The sequence below is a fragment of the Hippoglossus stenolepis genome, chromosome 8 (genome assembly GCF_022539355.2).
Source record: "Hippoglossus stenolepis isolate QCI-W04-F060 chromosome 8, HSTE1.2, whole genome shotgun sequence".
Lineage (NCBI taxonomy): Eukaryota > Metazoa > Chordata > Actinopteri > Pleuronectiformes > Pleuronectidae > Hippoglossus > Hippoglossus stenolepis.
Genome location: NC_061490.1, coordinates 19,973,256 through 19,993,485, shown reverse-complemented (window position 1 = coordinate 19,993,485; position 20,230 = coordinate 19,973,256). Strand labels below are relative to the sequence as shown.

The following is a 20,230-nucleotide window of genomic DNA, read 5'->3' as shown; positions in this document are numbered from 1 at the left end:
TCACAGTTATTGCAGGAGGAAGCAGAGAGTTTGGACAGGAACTGAGAGTTCACCTTTTGGAGGAGTTGTAGCAGAATCACACAAAGACTGCAGGACTGATAACAATGAAACTTGGTGGAAGGAGTGTGGGGGTCAGGCAGGAGCCCATTCAAAATTGGTGCAGATTTAACATTGAGAGAGTTATTGACATTTTCATTGATTTTTCGGGAATAATTCATGGACATTAATGACAGAAAATCAGACACATTTGGGGAACTGGTATTTATGAGTGTGTGAAATTTGGTGGAGATCATAAAAATGTGGATCTGGTAAAAGTAAAGGTGGTTTCATTTTCCTGCCCAAAGCAATATCACTGTTCAACTCCTCACCTCTGTCAAAAGGTGAACTCTCGAAACCCTGAGCCCGAGAGTTTCTGTCCACAGCAAAACTTACTCCTGCAATAACTTTGAATTTCTTTGCAAATCTTATATTCACATTTATTTTAGTCATGTTCCGACCTTTACCTTTGCAAACAACTACTGCAATTCTGCATACTTATCTCTTATTTTGTCAGCTCTTGTATTTAGTCACTTGTTCCTCGCTCTATGTGCAGTGACCTTGACATGCTGCTGTAACACAAGCTGTTCCCAATTCGGGTTCAATAGTGTATACATCCATCCTTCTATCTATCTATCTATCTATCTATCTATCTATCTATCTATCTATCTATCTATCTATTAGGGGACTGTTAGCTGAGTAAATGGGGGCTATGGGCTGTAACTGGTTTGTCCCCCCTCTAACCAAACACCCCAGGAGGTCCATTGACCTGGTGGATCATCAGAACTCCTCGATACAACTCAGTAAAAGAAGGGATCCAGGTCTATTGTGGGACATAATCCTCTTTGGCTCAGTCGCCCTGCTGCCGAGGCCTGTTAATCCAAACCGATCCACACCAAAGCGAGCTAATGACACCCCCCGGCTGTGACGTCACTGTGGGTTCTGAGTCAGTGCGTGGCAGAGACAGGCCGAGTGGGTCGGGCGGGGCCAAGGAAGGAAGGAAGGAAGGAAGGAAGGAGAGGTGGGGGGGGAAACATCTGGATCAGAAGAGGGAATAATGTCGCTGCTCGCGTGTCTCTGCTGCAGATGTGTGAGGGAGAAAGAAATCAAAGTCTGATCGAGATTCACGTGGAATATCCCTGCGGGTGGTTTGACGAGCTGGAGAGAGAGACGCGTCGCTATGGATCAGTCCGTCGCTATTCAGGAAACTTTGGAGACGGAGGAAAACTGCCTCATAGTATCCTTCACAACCTGCCTGCGCTTCTTCATGGACTTTAAATGGGAGATAACACGACTCAAGATAAGTTAAAACCAGCACGAGTCCTGTTGGAGAATATCAGAGTCCGCAGATTAAATAGATTAAATAGATTAAATAGATTATATAGATTATATAGATTGGATTAAAGATCTGTTACGTAGTTTACATGTCTCAGAATAACAAACTTCTGGTTCTGTGGATTCAATCAGATCAATGTATTTGACACGTTGTTGTTTTCACGAGCAGGTTTGGTTTGGGTGGAACTTCCCACGGATCCAGTCCAAGTCCTGTAGTTGGAGCTCTCCTCCACACGGTGGCAGCTTTGTGTCACCAGGCAGCGTAAAGAAAAGTGGCCTGAAGATGTGTCACAAATGACATGAGTGTAAAAAATACTCCATCACAAGGGGAAGTTCTGCATTTGTTAGAAAGTGAAGATGTAGATTTGACAGGAAGTCTGAAAACAAAAGTAGTTCTGATGCAGCAGAGTTTCACCAATAGGTTTTATTTTGTTGTTATATTGGATTAATTTAACTCAAGGATTCACATATAAGCAGATTTTTTGATTTAACATCTGTCTGAGGTGGGATTTTATGTAGTTTCATTGACAACAGTATATTATATTGTATAAGCTAATGCTGTGTTTTGTATGTGAAATGTCTCCATAAGTTTGTAAAGTAACTAGTAGGCTGTCTCCGGCTGTTAGGTAAAGTTAGTAGAGTAAAAACTGGGATAAGTATTTAAGGGAAATGCAGTAAGTACGTCAAAACTTTACTAAACTTCATGTATTTAGTTACATGCCAACAATTGCTAAACATATTAGGGCTGGGCGATATAGATAAAACTGTAATTATCACAATAAATGTACCATTATCATTTTAAAATGTTGCTCCTGTGTGAAGGTTTTGATTTTAATCTCTTTTTTTATGGGCTAAAAAATGACAAACACTTGAAAAACAGAAAAATATTGTTCACATCTGAGATACATGGATTATATGTTGTAGCTCCTCACTGTGCTTTCACAATGCTAAGTATTGATATATATTGTTCTTTTGTTATATAGCTAGTGATGACAATTAAGTTGTGATTTTTATTAATATTGTTTTATTGCCCAGCTCTTCAAGTCATATAATAATTAAGAAATACTTAATCATTTTCACTATACCCTTAACTGTGAACATGCCGTCCAGTGTGAGGTCGTCTCTCCCAGCATCACAGAGAGCATACTGCTGGGACTGGTGGAGTCTTCCAAAGAACATGCGTGAGTTGTTAACAGTAATATGGCAATAACAGGACTTCTGTGTGTTGCTGAACATTATGCTCGTGTTCAAAGGTTCACGTGTCATTTGTTCAGAAGAGGAATTGACTGTGTTGCGTAACCGATAGCAACACCACAAACTGAAATGATAGATTTCACTGTGTTGTGCAGCAGATCTACAGTAGTTTTAGTTCAACCACGCCCTGTTACCCATCTGATTTTAATCTTTTTTCTTTTGTAGAATCTTTATTTATACTCATCGAAGGATGGCCATCACTGCTGATGACGTGTCACTGGAGGACATCGTACCCGTCTCCCTTGACTTTGCTGTTGTGGAGAGTGAGCAGCTTCCATATGTTTACCATCGTAACAAGTCGGACCGACACCAGACTGAATTACATTCTGTTATTCTTCTCTTTTTCTGGTAGTTTTTCCTCCCCCTTGTCCAGGGTTAAGGGCAGAGGATGCTGCACCTTGTTAAGCTTTGAGGCAAATAGAGATTTGTGAATATGGGTGATACAAATAAAATTAAATAGATGAGAATAACTTGTTTCTTGTAAAAAATGACCTGACGCTACTGTTGTCTTTCATTCTGTACTTTTTCTAGTTTCCTCCCCGGAGGAGCTGGCAGTTGTGGGTGCGTTTGCCCTTTTTTCTTAATTACAAATATTCTCAAATACATTACATATACTAAGTAAAACTGAATATCACATGTTTTCTTTTCTCACGATGTTCTTCGTCTGATTCTAGGTGCTGATACCAGAGTGAGAGTAAGCTACCAGGAGGAAGCGCTGGAGCTCAGACTTCCTTTCGGGTCTCACTCGCGGCTCTTTCTCAGTGAGGTCAACAGAGCGTGGAGTGGTAGGTCAGCACTCACACACTGAGGCCAAGCGCTTACGTAACACCCAGCAAGTCATCCCTTTTTGTTCAGGGCTCCTGCAGCCTGTGAAAACCCCTGAAAAGTAGTAAAAGAATAGTTCCCATTTGACGCACATGACATTGGCAGTGATGAAAGGCAACAAGTGTGAAAACTACAAACATCTGTTGTAGACAACTGATCATTTTTTGCTTCAGAAGTTCATATTTATATATATATATTTTTTTTAACAAAGTTGGAGTCACTTTGTGTGAAGTACAAATAACCTTCTCTAACGCATGTTTTGATAAAACCTGCCCAGCCAGTCTTCAATTGCCATGGGGTTAAATTATGTATTGAGCCTAAAAATCATTATATTATTATATTTTGACATGAGATTACTGTTAAATACATTTTCAAAAATCTGAAATGAAAACACAAATGCATTTGTGAGACTGTTGATGTCCCACAGCTTCCACTGAGGACAAAAAAGAGGAGCGACTCAGACAGACAGACAGAGAGAAGGGGTGGAGTCTGTACTGTGTGTTTAGTTTATTTCTGTCACCAGTTTTTACAAAAGGACGAGACGAAAACGGTTCAAAAAGGACGTGTCACTTCCTCCTCGATGTTTCTCCAGAACTTATTTTTAACTTGTCATCTGAATAGAGGAGGTCGGTTGATGGGGTGACAGACATTTTTCAGGGATGTGTCACTCTCGCCACTGGCTCACTATTCTTCACAGTGGAAGCCACTTGTCAGCATGGACGAGGACCTGTGTGTCACATTTTTCGTTGTACGCTCAATGAGCCGCTGGGACTTTTAACCCGGAGATGGAAAGATTAGAGGACCAGGCTCCGGTAGTTGTTAAAAGGAAGAATTTCAAAAATGGTAAAGGTAAGTGAAATTAAATGAGATTCCTCAATGCGATTTGAGTGCAGATTTGAAGGTGGTGTCACAGAAATCGAAACCTGATGTTTAAAAATGCTTCGGAAATTAGATCACTTCTTCTTCAACACTATATTTACACCATGAATCTTACCTCCTCCACAGGTGCCGGATAACAAATTCAAGCTGTTTCCGTATTCCTCACTCACACGTAATTGCGATCGTCCAAATTTATTCAGATTCTCTTCTTCTCTCTCTCCGGTTTTTCTTCAGATGCTTGTCAGTCTCCCACGCACGTGCCAAAATTCGAGTGGATCAACAAGTACCACAAAGCCAATAAAGAGCCGGGAGTTGTCAAACAGGCCCTCGGCACAACTTTCACTAAACTCAACCAGCACCGGAAAACAGGTTTGTCGTCTAATATCTATTTTTTTTTGTATTTGTTCAAAGCCTGAGCTTGCGTCCAGTAACACTCCAGTTGACAACCATGATAGGTTCATTCACGCAGTTGGTGACAGGTCGCAGGAAGAACAGGGGACGGATGCAAATGTCCCGGCATGTGTCTGATTGAAAACAGTAAATGTTGGAATATTTCTCATACCAGTGTCCCAGTGAGCCAGGAAGCTGAGCCAGCATTAAAACAGGGCCATAGTCCTGCCAGAGCTTCAGGAAGGGCAGTCGTTATTTATATCATTATCATGAATAACACCACCTTTCCTGCTGTGATGTGGAAATGACTGCCCAGACTTTATTTCTACAGCACCTTAAAACATGCTCACCAGTCGGCTTGACAGGGATTAGTCAAAAATAGAGAGTTAATTCAAAAAGCTTTTTTAAAATGTCCTGGCTGATCTGACTCTGATGGGTTTTCAAAAACATAAAACAGAGCCAAACTAGAATGGCACTCAGTAGAGAGCGTTTTAATGCCGAGGCCGAACAGTCCTACACATGACTGTTTATAGTACAAATATAAAAGTAAAGGGAGTGGTCTGATAACGTAAATGATTTATTTGTCATTAAATATAGAGTAAGGAAGTGAAGGGAAAAAAAATCCTGTGTCAGCATCTTCTTCGCCAGAGGTTTCTGCATTATCCTGAACAAATAAACCAACAAACACGAGTGAAAACATTATCTCCTCAGTGGACTTAACAATGGAGGGGTTAACAATCAAGAGACCTACTATATGTTTAGTAGTTCAATTATATACACAGAAAAAGGCTCCCATTCATATAAAGAGAAAAAACAATTTGGAACAAGAATCCATTTGTGATCTTGGAAGGTCACAATGAAAAATGTACTTTGTTTATGAAGAAACAAATGTTTGTGTGGTTGCAGTCACATGACAAGATATGTTCCCTTAAAGATTTCACACATTATGTTTGTGCATGCTGGGAGCCATGCTGCTTATGACTGTAGACTCTATATAAATACCCATATATATCCTTATATACAGTCTATGTTTATGACGGACTTAAATTTTGTTGCGGATCAAGTTGGGGTGAGGATGCAGAATTTTATTTTTCATTGTGAGAAGAGGCTTTTACAACGTTTCTGTTGATTTCTAGTATTTGTAAGTGTAGGAAATTGGTTTAGGATCCAACCAAAATCCAGATCAGGTGAATTTAAATGTGGTTTCATTGGGGGACTGTTTGGCCTTGGTGGAGGGAAACACTCTACTGTGCACTTTTTCAACTGTCTTTGTATGTTTGTTAGTATAATTACACAAAAACTACCAAACGGATTTCTAACAAATTCTGTGGAGGGTTTGGACCTGACCCAAGGAAGATTTGTGGTGCGGATCAGGGGTCAGATTCAGGATTTTTTCCCCCCCCCACTGAGATGAGGTGTTTTTCGTTGATTTCTCACAGAATAATTTGAGGATCTTAAATGTTTTAAGGGACTGATATCTATAAGTGTTTGCAACTTGGTGCAGATCCAAATGAAAACCTGAATTTAGCGGATTTAAATGTGGTCTCTTTAGGGGACTGTTGGGAAACACTACTGATATTTATTCATCCTCTTGAAATGCATGAGCTTAACTTAATGTTGCACCGGTGTAATATGCTGTGCAGCGTGTGAACAGTGTGTGGTTCAGCTCGTGTCTCTGCAGCAGCAGCAGCAGCAGGTTAACTCCTCCCACCTCACTTAGCATGGGCAGGTCTGACTGGACCTCGGTCTCCTCCTGCACAGAATGAGTGGCAGCGGTGAGGAGAGATGTCTGAACAGGTCAGAGACTCTGGTATGAGAACTATTCAAACATTTACTGTCTTGTCTTCAGGTGCTTTTTTTAAAAAAAAGTGTGTCCAGTTTAGCTAGCTAGCTCCCCAGCTAACTCCAGCTAGCTAGTAGTAGTAGTAGTTGCTTCCTCGAGGCTAACTTTAGCCAGGTTAGCTTACAGGGCTAGGTTCGCTGGGTGAAACAATTGTTTGTGCTGAATCTCAGTGGTTGTTATTGCTCACATCAGTATGAAGCTGTCTGTCAGGTTAGCGCATGTAGCCGAGCGGTGCTAAAGGCTAAGGGGGCTCCGTGCTACATGAAGTTAGTGGTCGTCGCTGTGTGACAGAACATGACACACCCGCTGTGGTAAGAGTTGGAGTCACAGTGTTTTGGCGACACACACACTTACACACACTTACACACACTTGAGTCACACCGTCGTCTGTTTCCAAAGAGACACTCTCGCTAGCTCATCCTCTCAGCTAGCTTAGCCTGTTAGCTTCAAATCACTACTCTGCAAACTTTCTCAGAGATGAAGCTGCTCTGCATCGACTGGAGAGGAGAGAGTTTCTCTAAATCAATGCAAGTGTGATCCAAGTGTGTTTATTAAAGCAGGAGGAAGCGATGCCGTCGATCTACAGCTGTAGATTCATTCCTCTGCAGCTGATTACTTGGAGCTGACAATGAAAAGGAAGTTATGAAACAGTGAACTTTGTGCAGCTGCAGATAAAAAGCTGCGGGTGCATTAATACGGAAGAGACCGACACCTGAACAACGTTTGTGCTGACTTGTGTTCAGCTGCAGATAAAGAGGCGCCGGCGCGTGGACGTCTGTAGTTCAGCCTCCGTGCAGCCAACATGTGTATTAAGCTCATTAGCTGGTTAATGATACTAGAGCAATGAGCAGGAATGTGAAACATGCTGAGCTGGTGGTCACACACAGGACCACCGTGGGGTCAGGGCCTCACTGGGGGGGCTGATTGTAAAATAAGCAGCTGCAGCATTGTTGGTTTTAGTCGACCAAGTGTTTAATAACTAATTACAATGAATGAATCAATCAATCAATCAATAACATTTTGTTTGTGCATTGCCCATATTCACGCGACATCCTCTGTTATTCACCCTCAACAAGAGTAAGGAAAAGCCACTAAAAACCACGTAGAAACCTCAGAGAGAGACGCATGTGAGGGATCCACTCCCAGGACGGACAGAAGTGCAATATGCCTGGAAGACAAGAAGCTCTCTGCAGCACTTTCCACTAAGACTTAACACTTTGTGGCATGTTGATCGGCTGCTAACGATTATCATAGATTAATCGCTTCATTAACAAGTCCCCATTGTCCACATCGATGCCAGTCATTTGCTTAAATTTGACAACCAACGTCCAAAACCTAAACACATCGAGGTCACTATCATACAAGTCGAGTTAAAGCAGCTGTTAACACATTTTAGCAGCTGTAATCTGAGGATGACTAATATTATGTATGCTTAAAATTAGTCCTAAAGGTATTATTCAGTTTTCAGAATAGTTGAGGATTTGAAGGTTAACATTTTGTGATTGGAACTAACTACCTTTTTGGGCATTTAATTGTCATGAGACTGTCGGTTTTATACCTTCTTTATCGTTCATTATTGTTGTTCTGCTTTTTCCATGACATGGTTTATTTCACTGAGAGAAACTGGTGTTCAAAGCGAGAAGAAACTCTTACCATTAGGTAAACAATCCAACTAATGAAATGGGGATGAACCAATCTCTAAAGGGCTAAAGTCTAACCTGCAAGTCCTTGAAATCTTAGTTACTGCAACTCAGAAAGCTCTTTAGTCAATTTCACAGTTACATGTGGTTTTTTCTTTGTGTGCACAGGATTTTCAGCTTCTTACCCGAAGCGTTTATTAAGTTACACCCTTCTAATGTAATTTCACAGTTTGCTGGAAGTTTTCTCAGGCACATAATGGGCCATCTTCATTTTTTCATTTCACACAAACACCACTCTTTTTTTCAGTCAAAACTTCAAAAACGATGTTATTAATGGGGACAGTTCAGATTGTGTTTGTTACCTTGTTGATTATTGTACTAAATGTACAAAATGAGACCACCGGCACAAACATTTCCGATATGATGACCTATTCTTGGAGTTGCACATGTCACAACCTGTTTTCTTAGAAAGTCAGAGTGATGAGAACATTTCTGTACAACAAAGATGTAGAAAAAGTTACGTTGTACGACAACTGTGGTTTTAAAGCTGTCTCAAACGTTCTGCATTAGCCACAGATGTAACTAAAATCATAAATTTTGTAACTGCATTGTTGGGATTTTTGTGATTTTGTGATCATTTTTCCTTATTTTGACAACTTTCTTACCCCTGTGACATTGTTTTAGTCTTATAATGTTATAGTCCTAGCACTCTTGATATCCATGTCCAGAAGTGCATTTTAGCCACAAGGTTCTTGTGTTGAATGCTGAAACCAAAAAACAGCAGAGATCAGAAAACAAATGCAATAGAAAAAATGTTTGTGTACTGACACTGCGATGTTGGTCAGGTGCACTCTCAAAGTATCCTATACCGAAACTTTTGTAGAGTTTAATTTCCTGCTCAAAGAACCTGGCCTTCCCTTTCAGAGCAGCCAGCTGTGGTCCCTGCCAAGCTGCAGGAGACAGGGGCCATGCTGTCTCATACCTCACACTTCAGTGAAAGCCAGCTACTTGGGATGCACTAACTGTTACCAACTGCAAAAGGCCGGCTCTGTCGATTGACCACAACCGAGCCCTGACGTGGCACTTTTTTATGATTGACTTCCATGTTACTGTGGGAGTTTCTTTTTGTTCTTCGGCACGATTAGCTTTAATTTATTCAACATATTCATTATTTAAGGGTTGAAATGGGTTTGTCTAGGGCTGGGTTCTTTCTCATATGATACTTAGGGCATTTTAAGATAATGTTGTTGGGAATTACACTAAAGCCGTTTTCAGACATGACCTGCGGGTAAAATGTGGCGAATTGGCTAGGGCGTTTACCCAGTCTGCCTTTCACACATGCACAACACAGCAGGAGGTTTTCTGCACAGGCGCGTTCACAACAGCAACAACTCCGCTGCGGAGATAAAGTGATTTCCTTGACAACACACAGACACTACTGTCAGCTCTTATCACCACAAACCTTGACATTTTCGTCGGGGTCTTCTGGGTATATGACACCGCTTTTTCCACCAGGAGATATTAGTTTTCTTTTTGTTTTTTAAATTTTTGCATCTATCGCACGTTAGAAGAGTATTCAACCCCCTCACTCGCTTGTGGTGAATCCAGCGGGGATCCCCTGCCGCGTTCACACGTGCACCTCCTCCGGAGAAAATACGGAGGAGCTGCGGAGTCCAGTGCACTTAAGCTTAAGTAGCTTGCACCTCAGTCTTAACTGACAAGATATTTATTTTGGATTTGTGCTATGATGTTAGTATTTACCTTTATGATCTTATGTTTTGTCAAGTGAACCAAGACTTTTTTGTTAACCTTCCTTTCATCTGCCTTCTCCAAACAGAGAAATCGGACAAAAAGGGAAGTTTAGAAAGGGAAATCGGTTCCAACAGCGGCGCACCGAAGTCCAGAGTGTGTCCGAACCCAGAGAGGTGAGGCCTTCTTATTATTCACACGTGGAAGCTTTCAAAACCACAAACTCTTTATACAACTTTGTGTTCTTATACAGGTGTAGAAAAATTCCATACAGTAAACTACAACTACTTGCGTAAAAAGTGTGATGTGGCGTTGTGTGAGTTTATGTTAATATTCAGTGTGTGTCACTCAATGTAAAGACTGTTTTGTTTTCTTGAGGCTTACTAAACATGTAGAATACATTTCCTTCCTCTTACAGAGTTGGGTTTTCTTTCTTTTTTTTCATGTTTGCTTGCGGTCGTCTTCTTTCTTCCGTGTCTGTGGTGCATTGCTGCCTCGACTATATTTCTAACTTGACTGTTTGATGGATGAGTACAACTGTAATGTGCTAATTGTAGTTGTCACCCGAGTGTTTAAGGAAGATATTTATCCAACAAGGAACCAATGACTTTACTGTATCGCTTGAAAGTTACATCACATTAATAGGTTCACTTAACACAATGTTAAATGCAATACATTTGAGAGCCGAAACAGAAAAAACGAGATTGCTCACAAGTACTGTTTACATACCCGACAGCAGCCTGTGAGGCATGTATCATTTAAATTCAAACCTTTTTATATGTTTGAAGTTGTTAAAGTTTACAATGCTAATTTGCTCTGTTCATTTGTTTTACCTGAAAGTGGCAGCTGCCTTGGAATGAATGACTCTACTGTATTTTCTAAGATGGTGTTTATTTCTGGAAGATTTCTGAGACACAGGCATATCACATTTCTTCCTCTTTTCTTTGTCTCATTGTGTATTGATATCAGGGAAATGACATGTTGCACCATAGTCTTGGTTTCTACTGTGCATGTGTTGATCTACTGTTTATCCCACTGTTGGTCTGGAGCAGAGTGTTATGTCTCTGGTGTGCCATCATTTCATTTGTAGCTTTTAGAAGAGGTAATTACTGATGCAAGTAGGTCAAATAGTATTGTTGGTGCAAACTGATAACTGTACTTTGGTTGGTGAACAGAAAAGTCAAACAACTTAGACCAAACACCCAGTTTACGATCATCCAGACACTTGTTCTCCCGATGACCTCACACCAGAGTGACAGAATGATCTTGTTTCTATCTCTGTTTCTGTCTGTCTCTACTCACCCCAGCGTCTAACTCTTACTTCTCCTCTCGTTGTGCAGTCAAGCCATCTCCAGGGATGACCTGGTTCACGCCTCCAGCCACACCCCGTCAAACAAAGCTCAGATACTGACCATGCCTCAGTTCAACCTGCGTGACAACCTCATCAGATGTGAGCTGCTGAAGAATGAAGACCTTTATACTTACCTGGAGAACTTCAGGTATGTTGCTGTCCACCAGTGCTTCATTTATACATCAGGAGGTCAGAGAGGGGATCTGTTCTGGTGGCCAGTCTGACTATAGTGCCTGGAGCACATTGAACATCAAAAAAGAACATTGTATGTAAATTACATTCAATAATCATAGTTATAGACTCTCAGAATTATCAGGGAGGTACATAGAAACAGCTGTTTACGGAAGCTGTATCTCTCTTTGTGTGGTTTGCTACAAATGGTGGAAAATTGAATTAGGAGGAAGTGATTAATGACTCTCTCTCTATTTTTTTTAATTAGGTTTAAAGTGACTCCAAACTAGATTTAAGAAAAATTTATTAAATTAATATAAAGATTTGATTGTGATAAAGGAGATACTGGGTCCAGTTAGACATGTGCCTGTCCCAATCTAGGAGGTCCTGATCTTGTTCTGGCAGGAGAGTGAAAGTGCTACAGGGGTTTCATACACTATTTAATCTAATGTACAGGGGTTTGAAATGGTCTCGCTCAGTTTGTTGCACCATTGAACCATGAAAACCGCATTCAACTGATACCACATCATTACAATAATGATGCAAAACGTATAGAAGTGTGGACAGTAGCCGATACCTAAAGTCCTACTTCTACTTCCATAATTAATATTCCACAGTTTTGAATTTTGGACGCATGTCAAGATATTTTATACACATAATGTTACACTTGTGTTGAGCCCACAGTGTAACTGTGTGCACAGTTTGGAGCCAAGAAGTATATGTAAAAACATTGAGTCAACATCTGTGGTTTTGTAGTTCTGTGTACTTAGCTCTTTGCTATTTTAAGCACTACTGTCTCAGACGCTTTCTAGAAATGCACCAGTCTAGAGGGTTAATGCACTGTTGTAGTATCAAGTTTATCTCAGATCTAATTGATTGTGGATGTTGATATTCCTGTAAATACCGAGACATTTTTAGGTTTTTGGCTTTCTGAGAAATAAATGAAAAAGAAGCATTTCCTTTATTAACTTCACTTTAACTACACTGCCTCCTGTTGGTAGATGCGTGCCTTAATTATTGTCTTCATGAGAAACAGCAGTCATACAGAACATTTTACATTGTGCTGGGAGACCTGAATGGTCTGCTTCATTTTCATGTTACTCTCCACACTGAGAATGTACAGTTTAGAAAAAAAAGCTTAAGAAAGCAGCAGTCCATGATTTTTGTATAAAAACAGCGTCAGCATTTTTCCAGGTAGCTGAGACTGGGGCCATTATGACAGAAAGTTTTGTGCAGTAAGGTGTGAGGGTGGTCAGCACAAAATAAAGAGTTCTGTGCGTGAGCGTGAGTGGAGCGGCTGCTGCCTGATCTCAAGAGAGGAAGACTGTTGAATGGAAGGAAGTTGGTATTTCAATCTGGACCTGCAGGACAAAACTCAGTGGGGTTGTAAAGGGTTTGCGGCCTCTCACCGTTTCTCACAGTTTGTGTCCTTCAGCAAGGCACTGAAGTTCCAGGAGGGCTGCTCTGCTTCATGAGCAACTTCATACGTTCACTGAGGTCCGGACATTTTCATAAAATTTTTCTAGAGGGGCAGTATGTGAGAATGAAATTTTGTCCGGGGTGTCCTACACCCAGTCGATCCAGGCGAATTTCAAGATGAGAGAGTGCTGCAGTAAATCAGCTTAACATCTATCGAGATAAATTAATGTCCCCTGATTTAAACTGCAAATCACAGAAGCGACTCTGAATTAGCTTGTCGGCAGGTTAAAGTCAAGAAGAAACGCTTTTTTTAAAGTAAACTCTGTATTCTCCTCATCTCTCCCCCATTCTGTCGCAGCCTTTTCCTCGGCACATACAATGTGAATGGACAGACGCCAAAGGAAAGCCTCGGTCCTTGGCTGAGCTGCACTCTGGACCCTCCTGACATGTACTGTGTGGGGTAAGTCAAATTCACCCCTGCTGGAGAACAGCAGTGCAATCCTCCACTTAATCCTATCACACATACAGACATACAGACATACAGTCCTCAAACTTCTGACAAATACATGCAGCATTGATCACGTTTTCAGTAGGAGAACATGCCCTCCCACAGATTCAGCACCATGCGCCCACTGATCCTGCCTACATTTCACTTTACTACTTTGATATGAAAGACTAGGAAAAAGTTTAGTAAATACCTCACAAGCTGTGGGTGATGTGGGAATCAAAACTCAAACTCCCATTTGGTCTTCCTTATAGTTTCCAGGAGCTGGATCTCAGCAAAGAGGCTTTCTTCTTTAATGACACCCCAAAAGAGCTGGAGTGGACGAAGGCTGTGTCCAAGGCCTTGCATCCAGATGCCAAGTATGCCTTAGTAAGAAAATCAATTTTTTTTCTTCTTTAAAGTTGCCTTCCTGGACCTGTATATGCAGATTCACTGTTACTCTGAGTTTCCAATGTTTTGTGTAATGGTTAAGTGTCGTGGATGGATTTTTACCATATCATAAAGAATAGTTATGATAACCCTGACAGTTAGGTTAGATTTTTCAGACTTTAATGTTTGAAGATATCTTCTATCTTTCTCTTCCTCTTATTCACTCATCAACTTCTGTTTTCTCAGCGTGCTGAATTTTGCTTATCATGTTACTTTTTTAAATCTGCTTGGCTGCTTTCCTTGAGACCTCATAGCGCATACAGGAAGTCCCAGACCTTGTATAATGACCTGTCATATCCTCATCAAGTGTCAGTGCTCTGACTAAAGCACACTTACTGTTCTGTAACTGACACTGTAAAAGCCTGGCAGCCTGAAAAATTAAATTAGTATCTGAATGTTGTTTCTTGTAGGATTGACAGAGGAGGCTTATCAAACTGTTTTGCTTCCCCCTGCTTCATATTCTGGGATGGTCATGTCTGTCTCTGTTTTCCTTGAGATAAGACAGTGGGTTCTACTTAATGTTCTAAAATACATGTTGTTTTTGTTCCAAGCAGCTGCAAGTGAAAAGACTCTGAGCAGCAAAAATGTGGCATTTTAAATGATTCTTCCTTTACTGTATTAACTGATGTTTCTTTTTTCATTCGTGCTCTGCTCCAGGTGAAGTTGGTGCGTCTGGTGGGCATCATGCTGATCTTCTATGTGAAGAAGGAGCATGCAGAGTTCATATCTGACGTGGAGGCAGAGACTGTGGGCACTGGCATCATGGGAAGAATGGTAAGACTGGTTTTACAGACTTGTTTTATTATAGATGTGCATCCTGTAGGTTTGCTGGTTTTATGTAAAGTTGTTACATGTTCGAAGCAGAAATCTTTGGGTTCCTGCAAATGACTGTTCATTGGTTTATCTGTGATGATGAAAATCCAGATGTGCTGCCACCAGTGAATGAATGTGATAGAAACTGTGGAATAGACAAATACTTTAACAAGCTGAACCAGTGTTGTCGCTCCAACCCTCTCTGTTTATTTCTCTTCACTTGAGAGCTTGTTCATCCGGCATCTCCAACTTTGTTCCTCGCGCACTGTTGAAGAATAGATTATTCTCGTCTCGTAAGCAGATATGCTGACTTAGCAGCCTCTGCAGTGTCGAGCAGATGGCAGCCTGGTGACCAGTAGGGGCTCCTCTCCTGCAGTAATGAGACGCTGGCTTATAGTCTGCACCCAGAAACAACAGAAACCTGCCAAGTATCTTGTTCTCTGCGCCACACTGGATCACTTTCAAACAGCGGGAGCTTGTATAACTGCATATAATCTCATTCATCTTTTGAATCTTTGTGGATGCTCGATAGGCATTAATCTTGACTGACTTTCTCTCGTCTATTTCAATCTCTCACTGGCTCACAGGGAAACAAGGGTGCTGTGGCAATCCGATTTCACTTCCACAACTCCAGCATCTGTGTGGTCAACTCTCACTTAGCTGCCCACATAGAAGAATACGAGAGACGCAATCAAGACTATAAGGATATTTGCAGCCGTCTCCAGTTTCGGCAGCTTGAGCCTACACAGACTCCACTCACGATCATGAAGCATGAGTACGAACCATTAATACAGTTAAAAGTTATAGCATGATTCATATAGAAATCATAGCAATACCAGGACACACTTAGCTTCATCTGTGCTTGTATTTGCTGTGTATTGCAAATTCTCATTTGATGTTTTCTCTTTGATTCATTAGTGTCGTTTTATGGATTGGAGACCTCAACTACAGACTCAGTGACCTTGATGTTAACAATGTGAAGGAGCTAATCAGCAAGAAGGACTTTGAAACTCTGCACAGTTATGATCAGGTATTTGGAATGGTCTTAATCTCTTTTCTGTCTTTGTATTGTCTGTGTGTGCGTTTGTGAGAGCTGATTCTTACAAGCTGCATTTGGTCCTCAGCTCAAGAGGCAGATCGATGAGGAGGCTGTGTTTGTTGGTTTTGTGGAGGGCGAGATTGATTTCCAGCCCACCTACAAATATGACACCGGCTCTGACAAATGGGATACAAGGTAATCTCGTATAGCTGCGAATAGCAGTCCGTAAGGAGATCATTCTTCAGTGATACGATTACGCTCTTAATTCAAATTAACATATTTGCAAAAAGAAAGAAGTGTGACGTATTCCAGCTCATCCCGGATATGTTTCACTGTTTAGATACTTCAGTCCCATCCATTACATTACATGTCATTCAGTTGACTCTTTTATCCAAAACGACTTACAATTAGTGCATTCAACATCTAAGAGTGTCAATTTTTGGGGTTCATCATTCTGCCCAAGGACACTTCGGCATAGGCTCAGTTTTCGAGCTGCCGACCTTCTGGTTGGAGGACAACTGCTCTACCCTGTGCAAATACACTGTCATACAGATGTAACTTTTGCCTTCAATACTTAATCTAATAAGAGATGTAACAAACGTGCTTGATAATTAACAGATTATTACTTCTGCATTTAGTGAAAAATGTCGCGTGCCTGCCTGGTGTGACCGTATCCTGTGGAGAGGGAAAAACATCAAGCAACAACATTACCAGAGTCACATGGCTCTGAAGGCCAGTGACCACAAACCAGTCAGTTCCATGCTTGAAATTGGGGTAAATGACTCGGATTTTATCCATTTTTTTTTCTCCATGTGGTAAGAAACATACACATAAATTTGAAAATAAATTACAAAATGGTAAATCAGTGAAAAGTACATTAATATTTGACTTTATCTGCATATGTCACTGCAGTATAACTGATTGTTTCTTTGCCTGTGACCTCCTCCTATATGTTCCTACAGATCAAGAGAGTAAATAGTGAAGCCTATAAGAAGACATTTGAAGAGATTGTGCGCAATATCGACAAGATGGAGAATGAGTGCATTCCATCTGTAACCCTGTCCAAGCAGGAGGTAAAAGTTCCTATCACTTTCAGTCCTATTATAGTGTAATGGGAGCAGTTTTATCTCTCTGATGCACTTAGTACAACAAAATGCCTTCTCATTATGCCCTTTAATGACTACAGTAAGTAAACCACAACTAATGAAGCAGTGTATTGATCTCAGGCTTTGGGCCTATTGCAGGTATTTAAGGATACAGTTGCAAACCATAGAGTCGACTTATTCTTTTAATCTCACCACATGAATCCTTCTCTCTTCTTTCAGTTCCACTTTAAGGACGTGAAGTTCATGCAACACCAGGCAGAGACGTTGAGCCTCTTGAATGATGGGCAGGTCCCGTGTCAGTTTGAGTTTATCCAGAAGCCGAATGAGTCTACATACTGCAAGCCCTGGCTCCAAGCAAACCCCCCCAAAGGCTTCATCGCTCAGGGTGAGTTACACATAGTCCCAGTTTCCTCCAGGAGCCACATTTCATATTAATAAAGCATCAATGTCGTCCCTTGAGGTGCACGTTCCTTTTTTATAATGCAAGACGACATTTTGTTGCAGATTATGGATGTCATGTTGCTTTATAAATCCTCAAAGAGCACTACCTCAGCATTTGTAGAAACCCCTGTACGACATAATTCAAAAACAGTTGAGTCACCCTTTACTTTATTTGTGCATCTCTCAACGTCAAGGTGGTTCTGTGGACATTGACCTTGAGGTTTTTGTAAACCGCTCGACGGCGCCTGAACTAAACTCTGGCAAGGAGCAGATCGAAGACATCCTGGTGCTTCACCTGGAGCGTGGCAAGGACTACTTCATTCCTTTGACAGGAAACTACCTGCCCAGCTGCTACGGCTCCTCCATCCATTCGTTGTGTCAGCTGAGGGAGCCCATCCAGGACATGCCGCGGAAGACGCTTCGTGATCTTGTGAGTGCTCCCATGTGCAGAACAAGTACAGTGTCCTTGACATACCTCACAAGACACAGAATATCTTTTTTATAACTTTGCAGATTTACAATTTCGCACAGATTTGTCTGTTTTATCTTAACTTTTCTTTGCTGTGTTTGTTCTGAACATTAGGCAGAGAGGTCTGGAGATGAGAATGCAGTAACCGTTGAAAAGCCTCTAGACATTCCTAAAGAACTCTGGATGATGGTGGATCACTTGTTCCGTAATGCAATCAAACAGGTCAGACATTCTGATGCCAATGCTTCTGTTTTGGTGCTGTAATAAAATCAAAGAACACTGTACTTCTACTTAGTTTATGTTTGGCACATTTCTTCTTGACAGATCTGTAATGTTATGGTGATTTATGTGACTCTTGGCCTCCTCCCAGGTTTTTGTGTGGTTTCTTTTAAAGGACAAAGGAATTAAGATAAATAAAAAGCTTAACAATTTTACTCTGGACACAAAGTATGTCTCATTAGTTGTTCCTGCAAACCAAGTAGCTTTGTGGAGTCTCTGCATTGATTCGCTGAATGGAATTAACAGTGATTTATTTACTTGATTTAGGTATTTTAAACATGGGATTGTACTCTAAATCTTAATCTAAAGAAAGTCCATTTCAGATCAGCAACCTGTTTGTAAATTTCTGCTTCTAAAAACCTCAAGACTTATGTGTTTTATCTTCCATTTGCAGGAAGACATATTTCAGCAACCTGGTCTCCGGAGTGAATTTGCAGAAATAAGGGATTGCCTCGACACTGGCATGCCGGATTCTCTTCGTATCCTTCAAAACATTCCCCATCAGAACCTTAAGTGGAAAAAAATATTGCTTAACTTTATAGATTATTCAGAAAGCATCACAGTTTACTTACCTCCGCCAAGGAGGTTATGTTTTCACCACTGTCAGTTTTTTGTTGGTTGGTTTATTTGTCAGAAAATACACAAAATCAACTGAATGGATTTCCATGACACTTGGTGGAAGGATACTGGGGGTCAGGGAATTTTCACTGTTTTCCAAGGGAATAATTCATGAATCTTGATGACTGATATCTGAGTGTGTGAAATTTGGTGCAGCTGGATTTTTTGAATGATTCCTTTCGTGATTTGTTTATTTTGCTCCCACTTCATTTCAATATGTGGCGAGTCTTCTCCGATTACCACCTTAACTCTGTTGACCTGCAGCGGGCAGTAACCACTCAGTGGCAGAGGCCTTGCTTCTCTTTCTGGATGCCCTCCCCCAGCCTGTGGTCCCCTACTCCTTTTACCAGCAGTGCCTAGAAGGCTGCTCCAACGCCAGTCAGTGTGAGAAAGTGAGTGAGACAGAGAATCATGATTTATACCCTCCAAGATGTGTTGAATTGTAAAAGACAATCTCTGTTTGTTTTTTCATACGATGTTAATTTATTTTCTCTGCAGGTTATTTCCATGCTACCTCTGTGCCATCGAAATGTGTTCAACTATTTATCTGCCTTTCTGCGTGAGCTGTTGAAGAATTCTGCCAACAATCGATTAGATGTCAACATCCTGGGTAAGGAAACAAAGCAGGTGGCTCATTTGTGAATTTTGCTTCGTGATTTAGTTAATATGTTGAATAAGAGAAGAGAAAGTAAGGAATCAAGCCAGGAAAAGTCAAAATGAAAATCATGTTTTATTATTCAGCTCTGTTTACGACTCAGGGATTGTTTTCAGTAATTTTTTCCATTACTCGGAGCAGTTTGGTTCTGTAAAAAAAAAAGTATGCTCACCCGACTTGCCCTATTTGAATAAAGTTTGAATAGAGACTAAATTATACCAACGAAAGGAATTATTGCTACATCTAAAAGTCGTGTCTATCATTACTTAAAACATGTAAATAACTGAAAACGCCGATAACGATAGCATATTAAGCCTAAGAAAGGGAACCCTTTGTTATACTTTCCAATATGAATAATTTATTTCATTCCTGTGTGTAGCCACCATTTTCGCATCCTTGCTCCTGAAGTCGCCTCAGAAGCAGGATCTGGCCGAAAAGAGGAAGACCCAGGAGTTCTTTCAGCACTTCCTGACCCAGGGCTCCTCGTAGATGGAGGACTTTCTCCATCGTGTCCTTCATGCTGATGCGCAACACTAAAAAAAACAATGTACAGTTTAATATTTGTAATGAACCGTACATGAAATGAACTAATGAATTCTTATCTCCCCGGATGGCTCTTTGTGTAGATATAGTAGAATCACTTTAAAGCCACAGTTCTTACCCGATATTAGTTTGTTTCAAAGCGATGTTTGTGGTCTGATGAACAGAGTTTATTGTATTCCATGGAGCATCTGTAGAGAATTAATAATTTTTAATGTATCTATATTTTATTTAAAAAAAAAAAAAAGATAATTTGTATTTTGATGTTTCTGATCTCAACAGCACATTGTTTTTTATGTATAAAAACGGTTGGAAACGAAAGTGTCACTGGTGAAGTCGAATTTTCTCACTCAAATGCTTGCCAGTGATGGCAAACAACAAAAACATGGTGGTTTTCTTATAGGTAGAAATTACGCAGTTAAATTAGCAGTGAAGCCAATAACA

The 20,230-nt window shown here is 40.7% G+C and overlaps 1 protein-coding gene across 5 annotated transcripts; it reads left to right on the top strand.

Moving 5' to 3' along the window:
* The first annotated feature begins 1,010 nt into the window (after positions 1-1,010).
* On the top strand, positions 1,011-20,107 carry inpp5b (inositol polyphosphate-5-phosphatase B). Of its 5 annotated transcripts, none has more exons than XM_035163564.2 (23): positions 1,011-1,273; positions 2,482-2,552; positions 2,791-2,888; positions 3,157-3,186; positions 3,300-3,410; positions 4,564-4,698; positions 10,040-10,127; positions 11,292-11,450; positions 13,251-13,352; positions 13,652-13,766; positions 14,484-14,600; positions 15,227-15,414; positions 15,558-15,669; positions 15,764-15,873; positions 16,317-16,452; positions 16,641-16,751; positions 17,004-17,169; positions 17,420-17,655; positions 17,809-17,916; positions 18,368-18,452; positions 18,856-18,983; positions 19,090-19,201; positions 19,626-20,107. In XM_035163564.2, exons 1-23 carry the CDS (start codon positions 1,217-1,219, stop codon positions 19,733-19,735), a joined length of 2,685 nt encoding a protein of 894 aa, XP_035019455.2. In that variant the 5' UTR covers positions 1,011-1,216; the 3' UTR covers positions 19,736-20,107. The 5 variants fall into 5 exon arrangements, with proteins under 5 accessions (XP_035019455.2, XP_047196763.1, XP_047196765.1 ...); XM_047340807.1 differs by having other exon boundaries at positions 1,012-1,273; positions 2,473-2,552; XM_047340809.1 differs by lacking the exons at positions 1,011-1,273; positions 2,482-2,552; positions 2,791-2,888; positions 3,157-3,186; positions 3,300-3,410 and adding an exon at positions 3,655-4,293.
* The last annotated feature ends 123 nt before the right edge of the window (positions 20,108-20,230 follow it).

Coding starts and splice junctions, on each gene's coding strand:
- inpp5b (XM_047340807.1), top strand. CDS start 1,217: ATGGATCAGTCCGTCGCTATTCAGGAAACTTTGGAGACGGAGGAAAAC. Junction 2,553..2,790: donor GAGTCTTCCAAAGAACATGC/GTGAGTTGTTAA, acceptor TTTCTTTTGTAG/AATCTTTATTTATACTCATC. Junction 14,601..15,226: donor CTGGCATCATGGGAAGAATG/GTAAGACTGGTT, acceptor ACTGGCTCACAG/GGAAACAAGGGTGCTGTGGC.